Source organism: Protopterus annectens, chromosome 7.part0, assembly GCF_019279795.1.
Source record: "Protopterus annectens isolate FY-2018-M chromosome 7.part0, PAN1.0, whole genome shotgun sequence".
NCBI lineage: Eukaryota > Metazoa > Chordata > Ceratodontiformes > Protopteridae > Protopterus > Protopterus annectens.
The window spans coordinates 1,242,023,540-1,242,042,580 of record NC_056739.1 but is presented as its reverse complement, the minus strand read 5'-3'; the positions used below and the strand labels follow the sequence as shown (position 1 = coordinate 1,242,042,580).

The 19,041-nt window shown below is 44.2% G+C and overlaps 1 protein-coding gene across 1 annotated transcript in view; it reads left to right on the top strand.

Annotated features, from left to right (window-relative positions):
- Positions 1 to 19,041, top strand: part of DENND4A (DENN domain containing 4A) — a 2,763,357-nt gene that overhangs the window by 1,750,572 nt on the left and 993,744 nt on the right. The window contains exon 23 of the mRNA XM_044077857.1: positions 12,179 to 12,310. Within this exon, the coding sequence (XP_043933792.1) occupies positions 12,179 to 12,310 (132 nt within the window). The remainder of the gene's footprint in view (positions 1 to 12,178; positions 12,311 to 19,041) is intronic.

Below are 19,041 nucleotides of genomic sequence, written 5' to 3'. Positions count from 1 at the left end.
TCCTATTCCTTCTGACAAGAACTCCAGAGCTCTGGACAGATGGGGTAAAAATGTATACACCTCTGCAACCTTAGCTATCAGAGCACTCAACTCAGTTCCAAATGTTAAACTATTAACAACACAGTTTGGAACTATTAAAACAAAAGATTTCAACCTTTCCTGACTGCCAATTCGAAAGAGTTAGCAGATTTACTGCACTCTACTTGTCAAGTGGCTAAACACTCATTACACTGTGGATATGATCCCCTAGAAGCCTCAAGCAGGGCAGTAGTATCAGGATCTGTCATTAGGAGCCTTGCATGGTTGAAGGAACAACCTCTTCCTGATCATGTCAAATCTAAATTACTTGATGCACCCTTAGATAAGGACCGCATGTTCAGAGTAAAAGCAGAAGAGGTGCTTAAAACGGTGGAGGACAAAGCAAAATCTATGAAAACAGTAAAAGATTTCCTTCAGGTACAACCTCCTAGGTTCAGCAGGAATTTTCCCTCAAAACACTGGTCCTTTCCTGCACCTAGTAAACAGGGGCAGGGTAAGCCCTACAGAGATGGACCACCCAGACTCCTATCCCAGGGATAGAAGGGAACCAAACAGTGGACCACTTCCACTCCAAAGGCAGGAAGTTCTAAGCCATCCCTCTATGGCAAAAACTCTCAATGACGCCATCTCCTCCCTCTGCCCTCTTTTCACTCACCAAACATTAGGAGGAAGGCTCTCCCTCTGAAAAGAAAATTGGCTTTCTGTAAAAAAGGACCAATGGGTCTTAAATATAATTTTTCAGGGATACAAATTCTCCTTCAATGAACTCCAGTTCTAAGAGGTTACCCACACTTCCCTCCAAATCAGTGGGCAGAGGCATTGAAACAGATCACCTCACTGTGAGGAAGTTCCTACAAGCCTTGGGGTACATGGCATCTTGCATCCTTCTAATTTCTCTGGCCAGGCTTCACATGAAAAAACTTCAGTGGTACCTAAAGAACTTTTGGTGTCAGCACTCTCAAGCTCTAGAGACCTCTCTCTCTCTGATCCCCTGTATAAGGGCCGAGTTTCTCCGGTGTGCAGGGGCCTGTGCCCAGAACAAGGGTCGTTCCTTCACCAAACCGGGCAGAACATTACCACCGACACCTCAGACATAGCTTGGGGCACTCACCTAGAAGGCACGTGCACCCAAGGTCCTTGGGATGCCCAGCACCTTCCCTTACACATCAACCAGAAGGAAATGATGGCAGTACAAAGGCTCTGACATCCTTCAAAAAGACGGGGGTTCTCCTTTTCAAACCAGACAACATCACAGTAATGTGGTACATCAACAAACAGGGAGGGAACCACTCTTACTCTCTGTGCAGGCTAGCCATGAACCTCTGGCTGACAGCCTCTTCCATGGGACTACACCTGATAGCCCAATACCTACCAGGGATCAACAGCACCCAGGCAGACCACTTAAGCAGAAGCTTACTGGACCCCACGAATGGCAGCTCCACAGAAAAATCTTTTTACAAATCAATCCGGCGTGGGGGATTCTGGAGGTGGATTTCTTTGCTTCGCATCTCAGCCATCAGCTGAAAAAATTCTGTACCAGGGAGTATTACCACCTAGCGTGGAAAGTGGATGCCTTGACCTTCCCTTGGAACACACTCTTTGTGTATGCATTCCCTCCTCTGCTTCTTATTCCAAAGGTACTGATCAAAATAAGGGAGGAGTGATCAAAGGCCATCCTCATTGCTCCAGATTGGCCCAGACAACAGTGGTACCTATTACTGTGCAGCCTGACCTTACAGCCTCCCAGGCAGCTTCCCCTGATCTCACACCTCTTAACTCAGGTGGGGGGGAGGGGAACGATGCACCCAGACTTGCAGACTCTCAAACTATCAGCATGGCTAATACTCTAAAGGCAAACAAGGGGCCCCTGTTAAGCAAACAGGTCCTAGACATTATCACAGAGACCAGAAGGCCCAGCACCAGAAAATCTTATGCAGAAAAATGGAAAAGATTCTGCTCCTGGAGCCAGTCCAGAGGGGGCAGTACCTCACAACCCTCCATCCCTCTTACCCTGGACTACCTACCGGAGCTACTTAATAGTGTCCTCTCCTTCTCCTCTATAAAAATCCATGCCTCAGCCATTTCAGCTCATTTTGATACAGAACAAACCCTGTTCTAACATCCCTTAAACAGTTCCTCAGAGAGGCTTCTATTATCAGACCTCCCAGAAGGCCACCCAGCCTGGGACTTGATCAGCAGAACTAAGATACCTCTCCTGGAAGACTGCTTTTCTCCTAGCTATCACCTCAGCCAGAAGGGTTTCAGAACTTCAGGCACTAATGGCCTTTGAGCCCTTCATCATCTTCCATGCAGACAGGGTCTCCCTAAGGAGTAATCCCTCCTTTATGCCCAATGTGCTATCTAATGTAACTCTCAACCAGGCCATACATCTACCCACCTTCTTTCCTAACCCTGAAAAAAGGGGGAAAGAATTCTGCACACACTAGACGTGCACAGATAGCTCAGATACTATCTGCACCGTACTAAACCCTTCAGGAAAACAGACCAACTACTTGTTAGCTTTGCCTCAGGGGCAGAGGGGAAGCCCATTTCCAAATGGATATCACACACTGTATCCATTTCTGTTACAGATTGCATGGGACCCCCCCCCCCCCCCCAAGTCTGATCGAACCCATTCCACTAGGGCAGCCTCCACTTCCACAGCATTCCACAGAGGAGTTCCCACCAGGGATATCCTGGAAGCTGCCACCTGGACTTCTGTCCATACCTTTACCAAGCATTTACCACCTACCTCTGTTTTCTAAGGCTAGGGCAGGGTTTGCCTCTGCAGTTCTGCAGGGCATGCTGACCCATTCCTAGGTCTCTTACTAATCCTACCACCCCTCTTCTCAGCTTTGGGAATCCTCCCATAGGTGATGACTGCAGCAGTGAAACACAAAGAACATAGTACAGTTGTGTACACTTACCATAAATGTAGATGTTCGAGTGTGTTCGCTGTTGCAGTCCTGGTTTCCCACCCTCCTTCCCCCTTGTATCTTTTTTCTTTAGGGAGACATACGTTTCTAACGTTGGCTTTTAGCCACCAGGACCACTTTACCATATTTACTTGGGCCTCTGACTTGTTAGGGCAAGAAAAACTGACTCTGGTATTCGGGCTGGCCGAGGGCTACCACAGCAGGGATAACCCACAGGTGATGACTGCAACAGTGAATACACTCGAACATCTATATTTATGGTAAGTGTACACAACTGTACTTTCTAAAAGTTCTAGGTGCTGGAGCAGCAGCAATAAATGTAATCCCATTAGAGCGGCTACATCTGAGAATTCTTCAGTGGCTGCTTTTCACTCAGTGGTCCATGCAGGAACTACCCATGTCCCACCAAATTATAATTATGGAATTTTGCAGGAAAGACCTTCATTGGTGGCTTCACTCCACTCAAGTGACTTTAGGTCGAGCCTTTGTTCTTCCAAAGCCTATAGCCACAGTGACAATGGACGCTTCCCAAATAGGGTGGAGGAGGGGTATTATCAGGGAAGGATGGTCCAAGGCACTTGGCAGGATCACAAGGCCCACTTGCATATCAATGTCCTAGAGATGAGAATGGTGCTTCTAGCGTTGCAGGCATTTCAATATTCTCTTCTGCTAGGAACGATTACAATACAGACGGACAGTATGTCGGTTGTGTGGTATATAAAGAAACAAGGGGGAACCAGATCTTACCCCCTTTGCCAGGAGGCCCTGAGAGTATGGCAGTGGGTGACCTCCTCCCAGTGCTGTCTGGTAGCAATGCGCATCCCGGGGAAATGAAATAGCAGACAATCTCAGCAGGGCAATTCTGATGCCTCATGAGTGGTCCTTAAAACAAGAAATAGTGGAAATGATTTTCCAAAAATGGGGCCAGCCTTACTGTGACCTTTTTGCCACATACATGGACGCCAAATGCAGCAGCTACCTTGCCCTAATACCCCGTCCGGGGGAGTCTGCAAGGATGCACTTGTACACAATTGGCCCTCGGGTCTCCTCAATGCCTTCCCTCCCTTCCCATCGATACCCAAAGTTCTTCAGAAAGCAAGTGTATTGGGAAGGACCGTAATACTTGTCTCCCCTTACTGACCTTGTCAAATCTGGTTCCCCTTCCTGTGGCTTCATCTTCAAGAGGAGCCTTCGATTCTGGACCCAGTTCCTGTTCTTCTGACCCATCCATCTCTTCAAACCCTCAAGTTGACAGCCTGGTTACTCCAATTCCAAACATAGTCAGGCTACCTGACCTTTCTCCTTCAGTGCAGCATATCCTGATTTCTTGTCATAAAGCTTCTACGAGAAAATTGTATGACAGCAAATGAAAAAGATTTTCCTCCTGGGCCTTGGGAAATCATATTGACCCTTTCTCTACACCTATATCTTCCATACTGGAGTTCTCAGCAAAGCTATTTCATGACGGGGCAGCTGCAGCTACTATTTGAGTTCAATTAGCAGCGATCTCTAATTTCCATGTAGGAGAAGTGGGGCCAAATGTCATGTCCCACAGACTTTCCAAAGCCTTTTTGAGAGGTACCATTCTGTTAAGACTGCCCATTAAACCACCTCTACTCTCATGGAACCTGAATTTTGTATTATCCCATATGATTCTTCCCTCCTTTGAGCCTGCATTATCCTGTGACTTGAAGTTCCTAACCTGGAAGACAATTTTCTTAATAGCTATCACTTCAGCTAGGAGAGTTTCGGAATTACAAGCATTGTCTATCAAACCCCCATATATGCTGTTCCAGAAGGACAGAGTCTCACTTTGTAGAAATCCGTCCTTTCTACCAAAAGTATGCTCAGAATCAAACTTAAACCAATCCATAGACTTACCAGTCCCCCCCCCCCCCCCCCCAAGTATGGCAGTAAGGCAGAATATATGTTACACCAACTAGATATACATAGGCAATTATGTTTCTACTTGCACAGAATGAAGGACTTTAGAAAGACTGACCAATTATCTGTGTCCTCATCAGACAGCAAAAAAGGTGCTCTGGTTACTAAGACCACACTCTCAAGATGATTGTCAGATTGCATTACATTCACCTACAAATCAAAAAACAGATAACTTCCCCGACAAAGTAAGAGGTCATTCTACCAGAGTTATTTCTACCTCTTCGGCCTTTAGGGCCAAACTGCCAATTGATACCATTTGTGCTGCAGCAACATGGGCAAGACTTCATACGTTTATTACTCATTACAGAGTTGATATGGCCTCCAGGGACAGGGCCTCTTTTGGGGCCACTGTTCTGAAGAATATTCTCCCTTGAGCCACTCAAGAAAGATGATGCTAGGACGCTGTCCCAACCAGTACAGAATGAAGGCGAGATAGGACAACATCACATAAAGAAGTTATGTACTCACCATAATGTTTCATGTGTGTTCTCCATCTCACCTTCCTTCTTACATCCCACCCTCCTTCACCCAGCCTTTGGCTCCTGGAGGACCAAGAGAATTTATTTGGCGTCTAATATTCTCTGACCTGTTCTTGGCTTGTAAAGTAGTACATTTTTATATGCATATATTAGTATACCAACAAACAAGATCTTTGGAATTCTTTAGGACATCATGGGATATAAGGTGTAAGCCACGAGCTAGTTGAAGACCTCGAGCTTTTGTAAACGGCCTAGTCAGGACCGAGGATCGGTTCCAAACCCAGCTAGTACAGAATGAAGGCAAGATGGACAACACACATGGAATGTTATGGTGAGTATATAACTTTTTTTTTTCTTAGTTGCCTCTTTCTTCCCCATCACACCTCCAATGTTTGCCATCTACGTGAGGAAAAAGTCTGCTTGGGATATAAAAATACCTTTGCAAATACTTTCAAGCAAAAAATCCTAGACCTTCTGGACTTTGCTGCATACTTGGGATCCATATGTATGTCCCCTCCCCATTGTTCCCTTATATATTGTTTTTTAAAGTCTGTCTTCAGAAACTTTTCTAACCTCTTCTGATTGATTCTAATAGTTATCATGCAATATTATACAGACTCTACTAATTATCCCTTTTTAATAGCAGCGCCTGTTCTAGATTCAACTAAAACCTCTACCAGAGCAGGTCTTTCAGTTAGGATTCCCCTGTGTCTCTCTCTCTTTGCCTATACTGTGATATCAGTCTGTGGTAGGAAAAGCAGGCTATAGCCTGCAGTTCAAATATCTTCTTGGTCTCATCCCATTCTGTTACCTTTCCCTCTTTAGTTGTTTGTTCCCAATACCTTGGTTCCTTTCCCAGTTTTCTCCAGTAAATTGTAGCCCCCTTGTATATTCTATGTACCTCTACTTGCAGTAATCCCTATCAGCAAAATCTTCTTTCTCCATTCTCATGTTGGTTTAGTTCTTAAAATACTTTCTGCTACTTTATGATTATAATTTTCTATATGGCTGTTATTCTCCTTAAAGGACAACAATCGGATTTTGTTATTAAATGCTAAACTTCTCTGTCCTTTTTGCTCCCTATTTACTGTCCCTGCTATGAATAAACAGCAATACAGCATGTAAAATATTTTAAATCAACTGTTTTTTTCCAGTAGAACAGTACCTTACTGTACTGTGGTGGCTTCACTTTCAAAAAACTTTAGTCCCGCCCTTATAAAGCTTGCTGCAGTCTCCAATTCATTGATGTCATCAACACCAATAAATACAAGTAGTTTTCTGGCCACTTCCTTCCCCAAACTGACATTTCCATGACCTTCCTAAAAGCCCACCCATGCTGTGATGTCACAGCTGCCTGGTCCTTTCCCTACCCATACAGAAAGTAAAGTCTAGAACAAAAAAACAGTACATGAGTCAAGTCTCCTGCTGTGGGCTGTGATTGACAGGTGTGAAGGGGAATGGGAGATGAGTCAAAGTAGTATACTTAAGGCTTCACAAAGCACTGCAGTTTGGCCATTCTAAAAAGAAGCAGCAGTAAAAAGCACTTTGAAAGTCTGTTCTATGGCATTTGCATGGTTTGTGTTTTAAGTAGTCACTGAATGGCGTGAAATGTTACTTAAAACTGACTGAAAGACAGCAGTGTATGCACGTAAAATCAGTGCAGTGACTGGAGCTTCAGGAAGAAAAAAGCATACATGACATAATTATTTAGAACCACACACTGCATTATGGGACAGACTAAACCATCAGAATTATTTCAAGATGCCAGACCTCATGTAGTCAGACTCAGAAATCATGTATAAAAATATTTAAAAACTGTAAATAGTCCCAGAGTGGTGTTAAAATGTAGGAGACACCAAACATGATGAAATAATTTTTTTTTGAGTCTGTGGGTGCGGTTCTCCTTTAAGGATCTGCATCCAAAATCCCACTCTCTCCTTACTTCTCAAATTTCCCTCATGCTTCATCATTATCCCTTTCCACAGACATTGAGGGATGGATACCTTTACATTTAATCATGACCTTCCCAGAAGAAATATGAGTCTCCAAGCAGCGCATTTCAACTTGCAGTTTGTCGTTTTTTCTTCCTCATCAACAGGCCTTTAAACCTTTGACCAATGTGATCCATGTTCAGTTAGTGGCTCATGCACCTGTTAGAGCTGACATGGGAAGGAATGCATGATGAGGCTTTTGACAGCTGTCTTCATGGAAGATGTCTGAGGATGACTTGTTTGTGGGAGATGGGTCATTTTCTGTAGCTCCATTGGAGACCATAGCTCAGAATGGCTGCCAAGCTAGGAATATGGGTTTGGGAGGAATCGTTCTAAGACACAGGGTGGAGACGTTTCTAATCCATATCTCCTTGCTGGTAGTGGCGTATGTTGTAATGCAGTCATCTAAGGGGAGGCGGGCCTTAAAATCAGTTAAGTTGCCAAAAAGCATTGGTGATCTCAGTCTGTCTGTCCAACTTCCAGTCCCATTAGAAAATTGAACTTTCCGACCTATTGAGGATCCTTGTGACCCGAAGTCTGGAGGGGAAAAAAACAGACACTGGGAATAAATTGTTGGGGTAGAGACAGGCTCACAGAGTGCTATGCTGCTTGGATGTACCATCTCAAACTCAAAGCAGAACCAGCAGCAAAAAAAAGGAAAAAAAATTGTAGAGTACACTGTGAATGATGTCTTCATCTACTGGGGGATGCTTTTATTTGCTTTATAGCCCTAACCCTCCTATATCAATGGCTTTCTGCATGCTCCACTAAAACTGAACACACAGCTTGCGTCATGTTACCTCACACTAGTTCTCAGCTAGCACAGCTTAGACCCTCTAGGCTCTGACTGTGGGCAGTTCACTTGTTGCTAGTGAAGTGAGTCAAATGCTTTTAAAATGACTGCTGTGTTTTATTGACTTTTGTTATGATATGGCAAAACATTTTAAGGCCCCATTAGTACTTCTATTACAAGAGCTGCAGCCATGTATGCAGCATACTTCAGACATATTTCAGTTCAGGCAGCTTGGATTACTGTCCATATGTTAAGTACATTTTACAAGCTAGCTGCTCGGTTGTAGGAGTAGTGTTAGAGTATTCTGTATCTGTTCATGTTCTTGGGGGTCACCTGTTATTCTTTGGGATTGTATCAGGTTTTAGTTACTGTTACAATGTTCCTCCGGAAAGATTTTTTTAGGTCCTCTGCACTTACCTGTTTAAGAATTCCTGTCTAATCCCATTAAAAACTGTTTCTTGATTATATTCGTCTTGTCCCAGGTGTCCCTGTTCACACACGCTTCTTGTACTCATTTCTTTGTTTCCGTTGTTTACATTTCTGCTTCAGTTATTTACATCATATACATTGCCCCCCCACCCCACCCACACACTACCATTATCTTATATGTATTACTCATTTCACATGGTTAGTTCACCGGCTACTCATATTCTCTTGCTTATGTCTTTCTTTCCCTTCTCAGTTTAATTACAGTATATCTGAATTATTTTTACATTATGTTGTGCCTGGAGATGTGATGGCATTTATGTGAATCATCTCTCCTGAGGACTTTATTGTTCTTCCTCAGTCTCTCCTGCATCCCTTCTTCTCTTCACTCTGTTCATTACCCATTTCTCCCTTTTTTAGTGTTTCCCTTTCTTTTTCTTTCTCCCTCTCTTTCGGTCTCTCTTATCCCTTCTGTTTCTTCCAATTGGCTCATTATTTGTTCAGTCTCTAATACTGTCAGAAGTGTTAAGTGCTTCCATTTTTGTTACTGCCTTCTTACACCTGTCATTAGAAGCCCCACTTACTCATTATTCTCTTCCTTAACCATAGACCTGCATCCTACCATATATAACATCTTCATCACTACCTCTGCCTTTGTAAATATTCGTTTCGTCCGGTGGTTGTGCCAGTTTCATATACCCTGAAAGTTCCTTACATGTCCAGATATGTGTGTCTGTGTTCCTTCTGTCCCTTACACCTCTAGCCTATGCTATCCAAATTTGGAAATGGCTGTGCTAGTCTTTCCTAGAAATAAAGAAATTTGTGGAGACATTTCCAAGCGAATATTTTAAATTTCCCTGCTTTAGAGATGTTTATTGCTAATTACATCACCATTCTGCATTTGTTTCTCCCTTTTCCTTCCCTCTCATACTTTACCCTTAGTTCTTCAGACCTGTTATCTTCTCCACCCTGTATCCACTGCCTTGCAATGCCTATTAATTTTTTTTATTCTCCAGCTTTCTACTCTGGTTCTGTTGTACTAACAGTCTGTGGGTTGTTTTTATCTCCCCATCTTCTTTGCATCTCCTTCCATTTACATATTACCCCTTGGTACTCCTCCTCTAAATTACCATCCACATAAATTCTTTATTTATTTTTCCCCAATATTTTACTCTGTCCCCCACTAATATTTGAGGTAAATTCCTAACTTGGCTTGTTTTTTTTTAAACACCTTTATTAAATTATCACTTAAAGATATAGGGAACATACATCAAAAAGAAAGAGAAACGATTTCAGCATCCTTCCATTTAAATACAACATACATCACATACATTTTCCCTGCTGATGTCATCAGTCCAACATTACAAAAAATTGCTGAACACCTGCCTCCCTTTAAAAATCAGTCTCCCCCCCGGCACATTATTATGCATGTATTGTTCCCACAGTTTCCATTTTCTTCTATGTAATTTGCTCCTTCCCTTTTCTAAAGATCCCTCTTCCAGTTCTTTTATCTCTCATAATATTCAGTACCTCAAATACTCTTTGCTTTGTTTTTTCTTCCACCTCTAAGTCATAATCTCTTCTTTTCCTGACTTTGTCCTCCTACTGGGATAGTTTTCTCTTCACATCTCCTCCTCTTATTCCCTCCAAGGTATGTTAAATACTTTCTGTATCTCTGTCATCTGTCTTAACTGCAGTTCCTTACTAGGGGTCTCTGATAATGTTTCTACTATATTCCAGTTATCCTTCAACTCTTTTGCTTAGCTCAAATCATTTCTTTCCAAATTGCTTTATATTCTATATCTACTAATATTAGTGTTTGCTACAATGTATGCTTGCAAAGCCTCCTTAATTTCCGTTATCCCTAGTCCACCTACAGACTTTGCCCATACAGCCTTCTGCCATGTGACCCTGCCCCTCCCCCACCAGATATCCACGAATCTCTGTTTAACTTTCTTCATTGGATTATATTATTGTTGGGAAGTTCTTTGTCTCAACTATGCCCTCTCTCTCTTTATTACTTGACACAGCCACTCTCTCCCTTTCTTTACTTAGTTCTGTAAGATAGGTTGGAATACTTCAGTACCTAAGTCGTTTTTATCCTCTACCTTTATTTTGAATCCCAGCATTACATGGTGTACAAGGACTATAAAGTCCACCTGTACCTAATGGATCCTGTAGCCATGTTCTGTTGTAATATTACCTCTGTCCAATCTAGACCAAGTGCCATGTCTGCTTGAGTAATATGTATATCCTTTTTCTCTTTCCATATTCTTCACTTTTTTTCCATATGTCTGTCCATCCTGCTAGCTGGGTATATGTTCTCAGAAACCTTCCCTCCTTCGTTAGTTCCTTTTTCCTCATATGTTTATCTACCACCTTCTTAGTAGTAATTATTTTCCATTATCCTGTTATGATATACACCCCTTCGTGAAAGCGAACAACTTCTTGAAAATTTCACTATGGTTTTAACTTAATTGTGGCAATAAGTATACTGTCACTAAAGTAATTTTTCTCCCATCAACACCAGCATAGCTACCTTTCTTATCCTTGGTTTTCCCTGTTACTTCTAGAGGTGCCATTTTTCAGATCAGTAATGCTACCCCTATCTTCCACCCCCACCCTCCATGATGCACTTCTTAGTATCCTTCACCTTTCATCTGTGTTCTTATTTCACAAGATATTTTCTGGAGTCCCAGTACTTGTGCCTTTGTTTTACTCATGTAACCAAACACCTTCTCTCTCAACCTTAAACCTTATACCATTTACAGTCCATAATTTTATGTGGACATCAATACTTAGTTTGCCAGTCATCTAATCTTTCTGTTATTTGTTCCCTTTACCCTTATCACTTCTTTTATACTGTCATTTCTTTGCTCCTTGCATTCTTTATTCTGAATTAATTTTCTCTGTATTCACATACCAGCTTCTGGCTTGTGTCACTTTCCTGTCTTCCCCTGTTCCCCTTCCTTTTCTTGATAACTATACACATTTATACATACATTGCTTCTCCTCTAGAGTTTTACTATCTGCTCTGTATGGCCCACCTGCTATCTCTGTGGCAGCAGAGTTCCTTCAATGTACTGCTTTTGAGAGGAGAATAACATTCTGAGTACTGCTTTAATTGTAGCTTATTCCAGATGGTTTGCTGTTTCTCCTCCCTCACTTCTCATCTGATAGTTTATCCAACGAGAACATTCTGTGTAAGGAGGGACACCCTTCTTTTATTGCGTGTTCCTTTGTCTTTGAGATTGTGGGGCCATCATTGGGATCAGCAGGCCTCACTGAAAATTGCTTAGAGAGCTGTTTGTGTGTGTGCATGTGTGTGTTCCTGTGTGTGCGTGTGCATTTGTGTGTGTGTGTGTGTGCGTGTATACCACCTGGTGGTGTAGAGAATCTCAGTCAAAATTTGACTGCTGACTGAGAAACTCTCAAAGACCACGTATAAAGGTAGGCACATGCCTAACTTGTCTTTTATTTTTATTTCTTTTGTGAAATTAGTCTTTCTACTTTTTTCATACTATGTTTCCCTCGATTCCATGGTTAGAATGTTAATGCTTTCTTTCTAAGCAGATGGAAGTGACCTGGATGCTGTCAGTCATGGAAGCTTGGACAGTTCTACTGATGCAAGCAATTTGGAACAACATCCTTTTAACACTGAGCTAAGCAAAGTAGATGCTGCTGATGACAAATCTAGTACAGGTACTAGGCTAGTTTCCATGACTTTGAGTATCATGTTTTGTTTGCAGTTTTTTTTTTTTTTTATGTACTACTTGTTGTTTTACAATCTGTTAAAATAAATGTAGCTTTTGATGTCCGTATCTAAAATGCATATTACATAATTCATAATAAATGGAGGTGTGCCAGATTTATAATAAGTGGATATACACATTGAAGAATATGTGTCAGACAAGAGAATAAATTGAAATATCAGACAGCTGTTGCAGAGGTGGCCAATTGTTTCTTGGGGCCAATGCAATAGATGGTGTAGAAGGCAGAAAGTAACTGATATTTAGTTTCTCGCCTTCTCATTTCCCCCTAACTGATGGGAAGAGCATCTCACTTAACAGAAGTTTGGAATTTAGGAGTGCATACCCACTGATTTTTAAAATATATATTGTCTATTGCTGTCATTTACTTCTGGAGGAATTTCATAGTGGTGAATTTGTGTGGGCTTGTACTTACTGCCTTCAGTCATCAGGCCTACTTTTCAAGTAGCCAGACTTTCCCCTTTGAAAGAATAACACTTGTCCTGCATTGCTTTTCTTTCATCATTAGTTGACATGTACTTTTTTTTAACATAAACAATGATCTAATATTGGGGCAATCTTTGGTGGGTTTAAGATTGTAAAATTCTCCTGCTGTCATCATTTTGGCTGTTTTTTTGTGAAGCTTCCTTACTTGGGAGTACATGCACCTTTTTCTTTAGCATGATGCTTTATCATACACCACAGAAAGAGGGCATGCATCATCCTTTAGTGTGCCAACTCTCTTCTTTTGCTTGTAGTTTGGAACTCAGGCCTGATGCTTGTTGTGGAAAATTTCCCACATTAGTTGCCTATGAAACTGGAGACATCAAAGTTTTTGTATAGCCACTAAATTGGGCCTAGGCTGTTATCAGTAGATGTTAAGTTGTCAATCTCGCCTTCATTCTTGCTGGATGGGTTCGGAGCCGATCCTCGGCTCCGACTCAGCACTTGCTAAGCTCGAGAGCTAATTTTACCAGCTCGAGGCAACCCTATATCCCATGATGCAAGGCGGAGACTACCCAGATCTCGTTTGCCACTTCGCTAACGAGGTGCCTTTTTTTACCAGCTCAAGGTAAGTTTCTTAATATAAGACTTTTAGTCTCACCCTTTTATTTTTCATAACTATAGTTGTTTTTTGTTAACCTTAACGCTTATTTTAACCCTATTCCCGTTAGTGTTCCCTTTTTTTCGGGTTATTTATCCCCTTTCCCTAGATTAGGCCTTAGGCCTTCCCCTTCCTAAATTTTTCCTGTCAGGGATTTTTTTGTGTTTGACTGTGTGTATCCCTGTTTAATGTAGATTTTTGGATTGGGTGTTTTTTTTGTGTGTGTGTCGGTGTTTTTTTCTTAACAACTTGTGTTTCCTCAACACAGCTATGTCGAAGGACACAAAGGTCTCAGGCTTCAAGAAGTGTGACTCGTGCTGTCAGAAGATGTCTCTGACAGACAGTCACACTTCTTGTGTTTACTGCCTGGGACCTCTGCACCTGCAGGACTCTTGTGCTATCTGTCATGCCTTCAGCCCAAGAGTCCTGCAGGAGAGCAGAAATAAATTGATATTGAGGGGCTTATTAAAGCCTGAGAGCTCCCCGACTAAGTCGGCGCCGGGGAAGCCCTCGAAACCTATCAAGCCTTCGGCTGCAAGCCCCAAGCCGTCGGCTACTGGGTTAACTTCTCCAGTGTCGAGATCGGCTCCGGCCGGAGCCGATCCTTCCATACTGGCAGTCACAGTATCGGCTTCATCCGGCACCGATACTGCCAAATCTGGACACTCAGTGTCGGCTCCGGCTGGAGCCGACGTATCCTCGGCTCCTTCGGCTCCATCGATTTCTAAAAAGAGATCTCGATCCCCCTCATTAGAATCGATACGTTCGGCTCCGAGATCACCCTTGCTCTCGGAGCGGAGCCATCAGAGCCGTTCTTCTCGGTCATCCAGGCTGTCTGATCACGACCTCGAGAGAGTGGTGAGTAGACTATTAAAGTCTCAGGCATTGGCCCAAATGCTCCATAGCCCGTCTCAACAGACGGTAGCTTTTTCACATCCACCAAACATTCCTCCTTCGACTCTCTTACAGAGCTCGGAGCCGGAGCTCCTCGGAACCCTGACTGTTGTAGCTTCGGAGCCGATACCACCCCTTTCTGCTCCGTCGTCCTCTGCTCCGATTTCCTCCTTGAAGCCTTCATTGGAGGGATCCGGGCGTCTGGTCTCTCTCGTCGTCTCCGAGGGGGCGAGTGGCATCGGACCCTTGTCCGACCCCGTTCTCCCTCTCGGGGCTTCGGCGTTGGTGAGCTCAGCCCCGACATCTGCCTCGGAGCCTTCCCTCTCGGTGAGACCTGGAGTTCCTATCTCTTCGGAGCGGGAACCTTCTGGTCTCTCTGATGGGGGAGCCTTGGAGGTGATGAGGAGTGTACTAGCCCCTAGGCTTAGTCAACGGACAGTTCCATCAGCTCCTCCCACTACAATGCCTGCTGACGTCTCTTCCCACTCTCTTGCTCCCGGACCCAGAGATCCAACGCCTCAGGTTTCCCCATTGGGAATATCTTCCTCTTCCGAGGCTTCTCCTGATCCGTCAGGTGAACCTCCGCGTAAGAGGACATGTAAGAGGAAACATCTAGACTCCCCCGAGTCTATTACATCTGATACTGACTTGGATGAGTCGGAGGGATCCCCAAGGTCCTCCTCTGAGTGTGTCTCTTTCTCAGACATCCTTGAACTCCTTAAGCAGAGGGGTAACTGGCCCTCCCTTAATCCTTCCAAGGACGAGTCAGTATACCTGGAGGCGTTCGGATCTCGACCCTCCACCTCCTGGGTGTCTCCGCCTTTCGACCCTCTTATGGATGTAGTGGCTCGGAAGGCGTGGATGGCTCCGGATTCGGTGGAACCTATTCCTAGGAGGCCTTCTAAATTCATTACGGCCCCACCAGATAGACAATATTTGACAAAGGGTGTCCCAGTTGATGCCATGGTGGTGGCTGCAGCCACCAAGAAGGAACTAGCTGATCCTTCAGTACCTGTCCATCCTCCTAACAAGGATACTAGGACTATGGACAGGTACGGCAAGCGGATTTTTTCTTCAGCGACTTTTGCCATGAGATCGCTGAACTACTTGTGCCACTTCACCCGCCTTCAAAGAGATGTTCTTAAAGAGTTGGGAGAAGTTTTACAGGATCCGTCAGCTGCTGGGTCTCAGGACAAGATTAGCTCACAGCTAGGAATCCTTAACTCCATTGTTAATGCCTCCATGCGGCTCATTTCTTATGCAGCCGATGGAGCGAGTAGGGCCGCAGGCACAGGAGTGGCTTTAAGGCGTCAGTCCTGGATGCGGCTTTGTAATTTTGCAGACCCCTTCAAGGCGTCCTTCACAAACTCCCCTTTTGATGGTTCGACTTTGTTCGGACCTCAAGTGAAAGACACCTTGACTAGATGCGAACAAGATGGCAAGACTCTTTCTGCCGTAGGAGTCCGTTTCTTCACCCCTTCAAGACCTTACCCCAAAGGACAGAAGGGAGGGAAAATGTGGTTCCGCAAATCTCAAGGAGTCACGCCTGACGCACGAAGTCAGTTTACCCCCAGAGGCAGAGGGGGTAACAATAATAGATGCCGCCCTAGGGGCAGAGGGGGTTCGCAGAATCAGTGTAGCAGAGAGCCTCTTTCTGACAAACCCTTCCAGCATCCCTGAGATGTTGCCCGATTGTCCACCTTCGGAGGCAGTCGGGGGAAGATTATCGCTGTACCCAATAGCCTGGCTTTCCCTTTCTCAAGACAAATGGGTACAGTCGATTATATCCGAGGGTTACAAAATTCCCTTTATTCAAACCCCAGTTCAGCAAAAGGGAACCCTTCCAGACGTTCCACCCGGTCTAAGGGAACTAGCAGTACTAGAAATATCAAAACTGCTAGTAAAAAGAGCCATCCAACCAGTCGCAGCGGACCAAATAGGATCCGGAATCTACTCAAGGTTCTTTTTAGTTCCAAAAAAGACAGGGGACTGGAGACCAATATTAGATCTGAGCAAACTAAACAAGTTTGTAAAGAAATCAAGATTCCGGATGGTCACGCTTCAGTCCATTCTACCCTTTCTGGGCAAGGACAATTGGATGTGCTCGATAGATCTTCAGGATGCGTACTATCACATAAAAATTCACAGGCGCTCCAGAAGATTTCTCCGCTTTCGGCTGGGGACCAGTCACTTCCAATTCAGGGCCCTGCCCTTTGGACTCACTACAGCCCCTAGAGTGTTCACCAAATGTATGGCAGCGGTTACGGCTCACCTGAGACGTCAAGGATTCCAGGTGTTTCCATATCTAGACGACTGGCTCCTCACTGCCACCACCAGGCATCAACTTCTCAAGGCCAGAGATTACACCATCCACATTTGCAGAGGGCTAGGGATTTCTATAAATTTGAAAAATCTGCCTTGTCGCCTTGTCAATCTATTACTTTTATAGGCGCAAAATTGGACACCGTACAACTTTCAGCAACGTTAACAGACCAAAGGATCTTGGACATTCAAAGTCACGTCCAGGTGATTCTTCTCAGCTACAAAATTCAGGCCAGATTTGCTCTGAAAGTATTGGGTCTTATGGCGGCCGCCATAACACTTCTTCCCTTCGCCCGTTTTTACATGCGTCTTCTACAATGGATGCTATTCGCCCAATGGTCCTTTCAACAACTACCCATGCGTCACAGGATCATAATCACTCCATCTTGCAAAAGGCATCTGACCTGGTGGATATCATCTCCTCAAATCCATCAGGGCAGGCCCTTTGTTCCTCCTGCCCCGGTCGCTACAGTTACATCGGACGCCTCCCTGATCAGGTGGGGGGGGGGGCATTATCAGGGCAGGATGGTCCATGGCACTTGGCAACCTTTCGAATACCATCTGCACATAAATGTCCTAGAGATGAGAGCAGTGCTTTTAACGTTGCAAGCCCTCAACGACTCTCTTCCCGTGGGAACTATTGCAGTCCAAACGGACAACATGTCCATAGTGTGGTATATCAACAAACAGGGCGGAACCAAGTCCTATCCACTGTGTCGAGAGGCTCTCAGACTTTGGCAATGGGCAATCTCTTCTCAGCGGTTTCTGATAGCAACGCATATCCCCGGGAAATCCAACATCATAGCGGACAGATTGAGCAGAGCTATTCTCATGCCTCACGAGTGGTCTCTCAAGCAATCAGTGACGGAAGAGATTTTTCAGAAGTGGGGCCTTCCTTGCTGCGACCTTTTCGCTACACCTCAAAACAGCAAATGCCCAGACTTCTTCTCTCTCTTCCCCCTTCCAGGCCATCCCCCCAGAGACGCCCTAACCCAAGATTGACCCCGGGGACTTCTTTATGCCTTTCCCCCTTTCCGCTGATACCTCAACTAATTCAGAAAGCAACAGCCTTGAGAGCCAAGTTGATTCTCATTGCCCCTTATTGGCCTCGACAGATATGGTTTCCGTTCCTACATCGTTATCTCTTGGTACAGCCATAGCATCTGGACCCAGTTCCAGATCTTCTGACCCACCAGTTGGGGCAGCTGCACCAATCCATACCTTCTCTCAACCTCACTGCTTGGTTGCTCCACTTCCATCCTTAGCCAGGCTTCCTATGATTTCTAATCCCGTCCGGGATATCATAGTAGCTTCCCTAAAATCTTCTACCAGAAGGATTTACACTAGTAAATGGCGACGTTTCTCCTTCTGGGCAAAAGCTAGGAACATAGACCCTTATACTGCTCCGATTCATTCGGTCTTGGACTTCCTAGCTGAGATTTTTCATTCAGTATCCTCTTCCTCCACAGTAAAAGTTCAGCTGGCAGCCATTTCAAATTTTTATATAGGCCTTTTGGACCACAACATTGTCACATAAACTTTGCAAGGCATTCCTTCGAGGTATCTTTTTACTTAAACCTCCGATTAGAGACCCCCCCACCACAGTGGGATCTAAATTTAATTTTAACATCCTTGATTCTTCCCCCTTTCGAACCTGCAGCTGCCTGTTCTTTGAAATTTCTTTCTTGGAAGACACTCTTTCTAGTCGCCATTACTTCTGCCAGGAGAGTATCTGAGCTTCATGCTCTCTGCATTCGTCCTCCCTACTTAATCTTCCACAAGGACAGGGTATCTCTAAGGGCTAATCTGTCTTTCTTACCAAAAGTGGCATCGCAGACGAACTTAAATCAATCCATTGATCTTCCAGTGTTTTTCCCGAATTATTCTGATAGAGCAGAACAAAAATTACATTGTCTTGATGTTCACCGCCAACTCAGATATTATCTGGACAAAACTAAACTTTTTAGGAAATCTGATCAACTGTTTCTATCCTATGCAGAGAACAGGAAAGGCCTTCCAGTTTCCAAGGTGACCTTATCTAGATGGCTGTCTTCTGTGATTACTTACATTTATCAGCTCAGAGGCAAAGAGTTGATTTCTAAGCCAAAAGCCCATTCTACCAGAGCTCTAGCTACATCGACAGCTTTTCAAGCTAGACTTCCAATAGACACTATTTGTGCAGCAGCCACGTGGGCCTCTCCTCATACCTTTGTTTCACATTACAAATTAGACTTGGCCTCCAGAGACAGAGCGAATTTTGGTTCCACCGTTCTCAAGAGTCTGTTCCATTGAGCCACCCAGGATAGAGGTGCTAGGGACGCGGTCCCATCCAGCAAGAATGAAGGCGAGATTGACAACTTAAC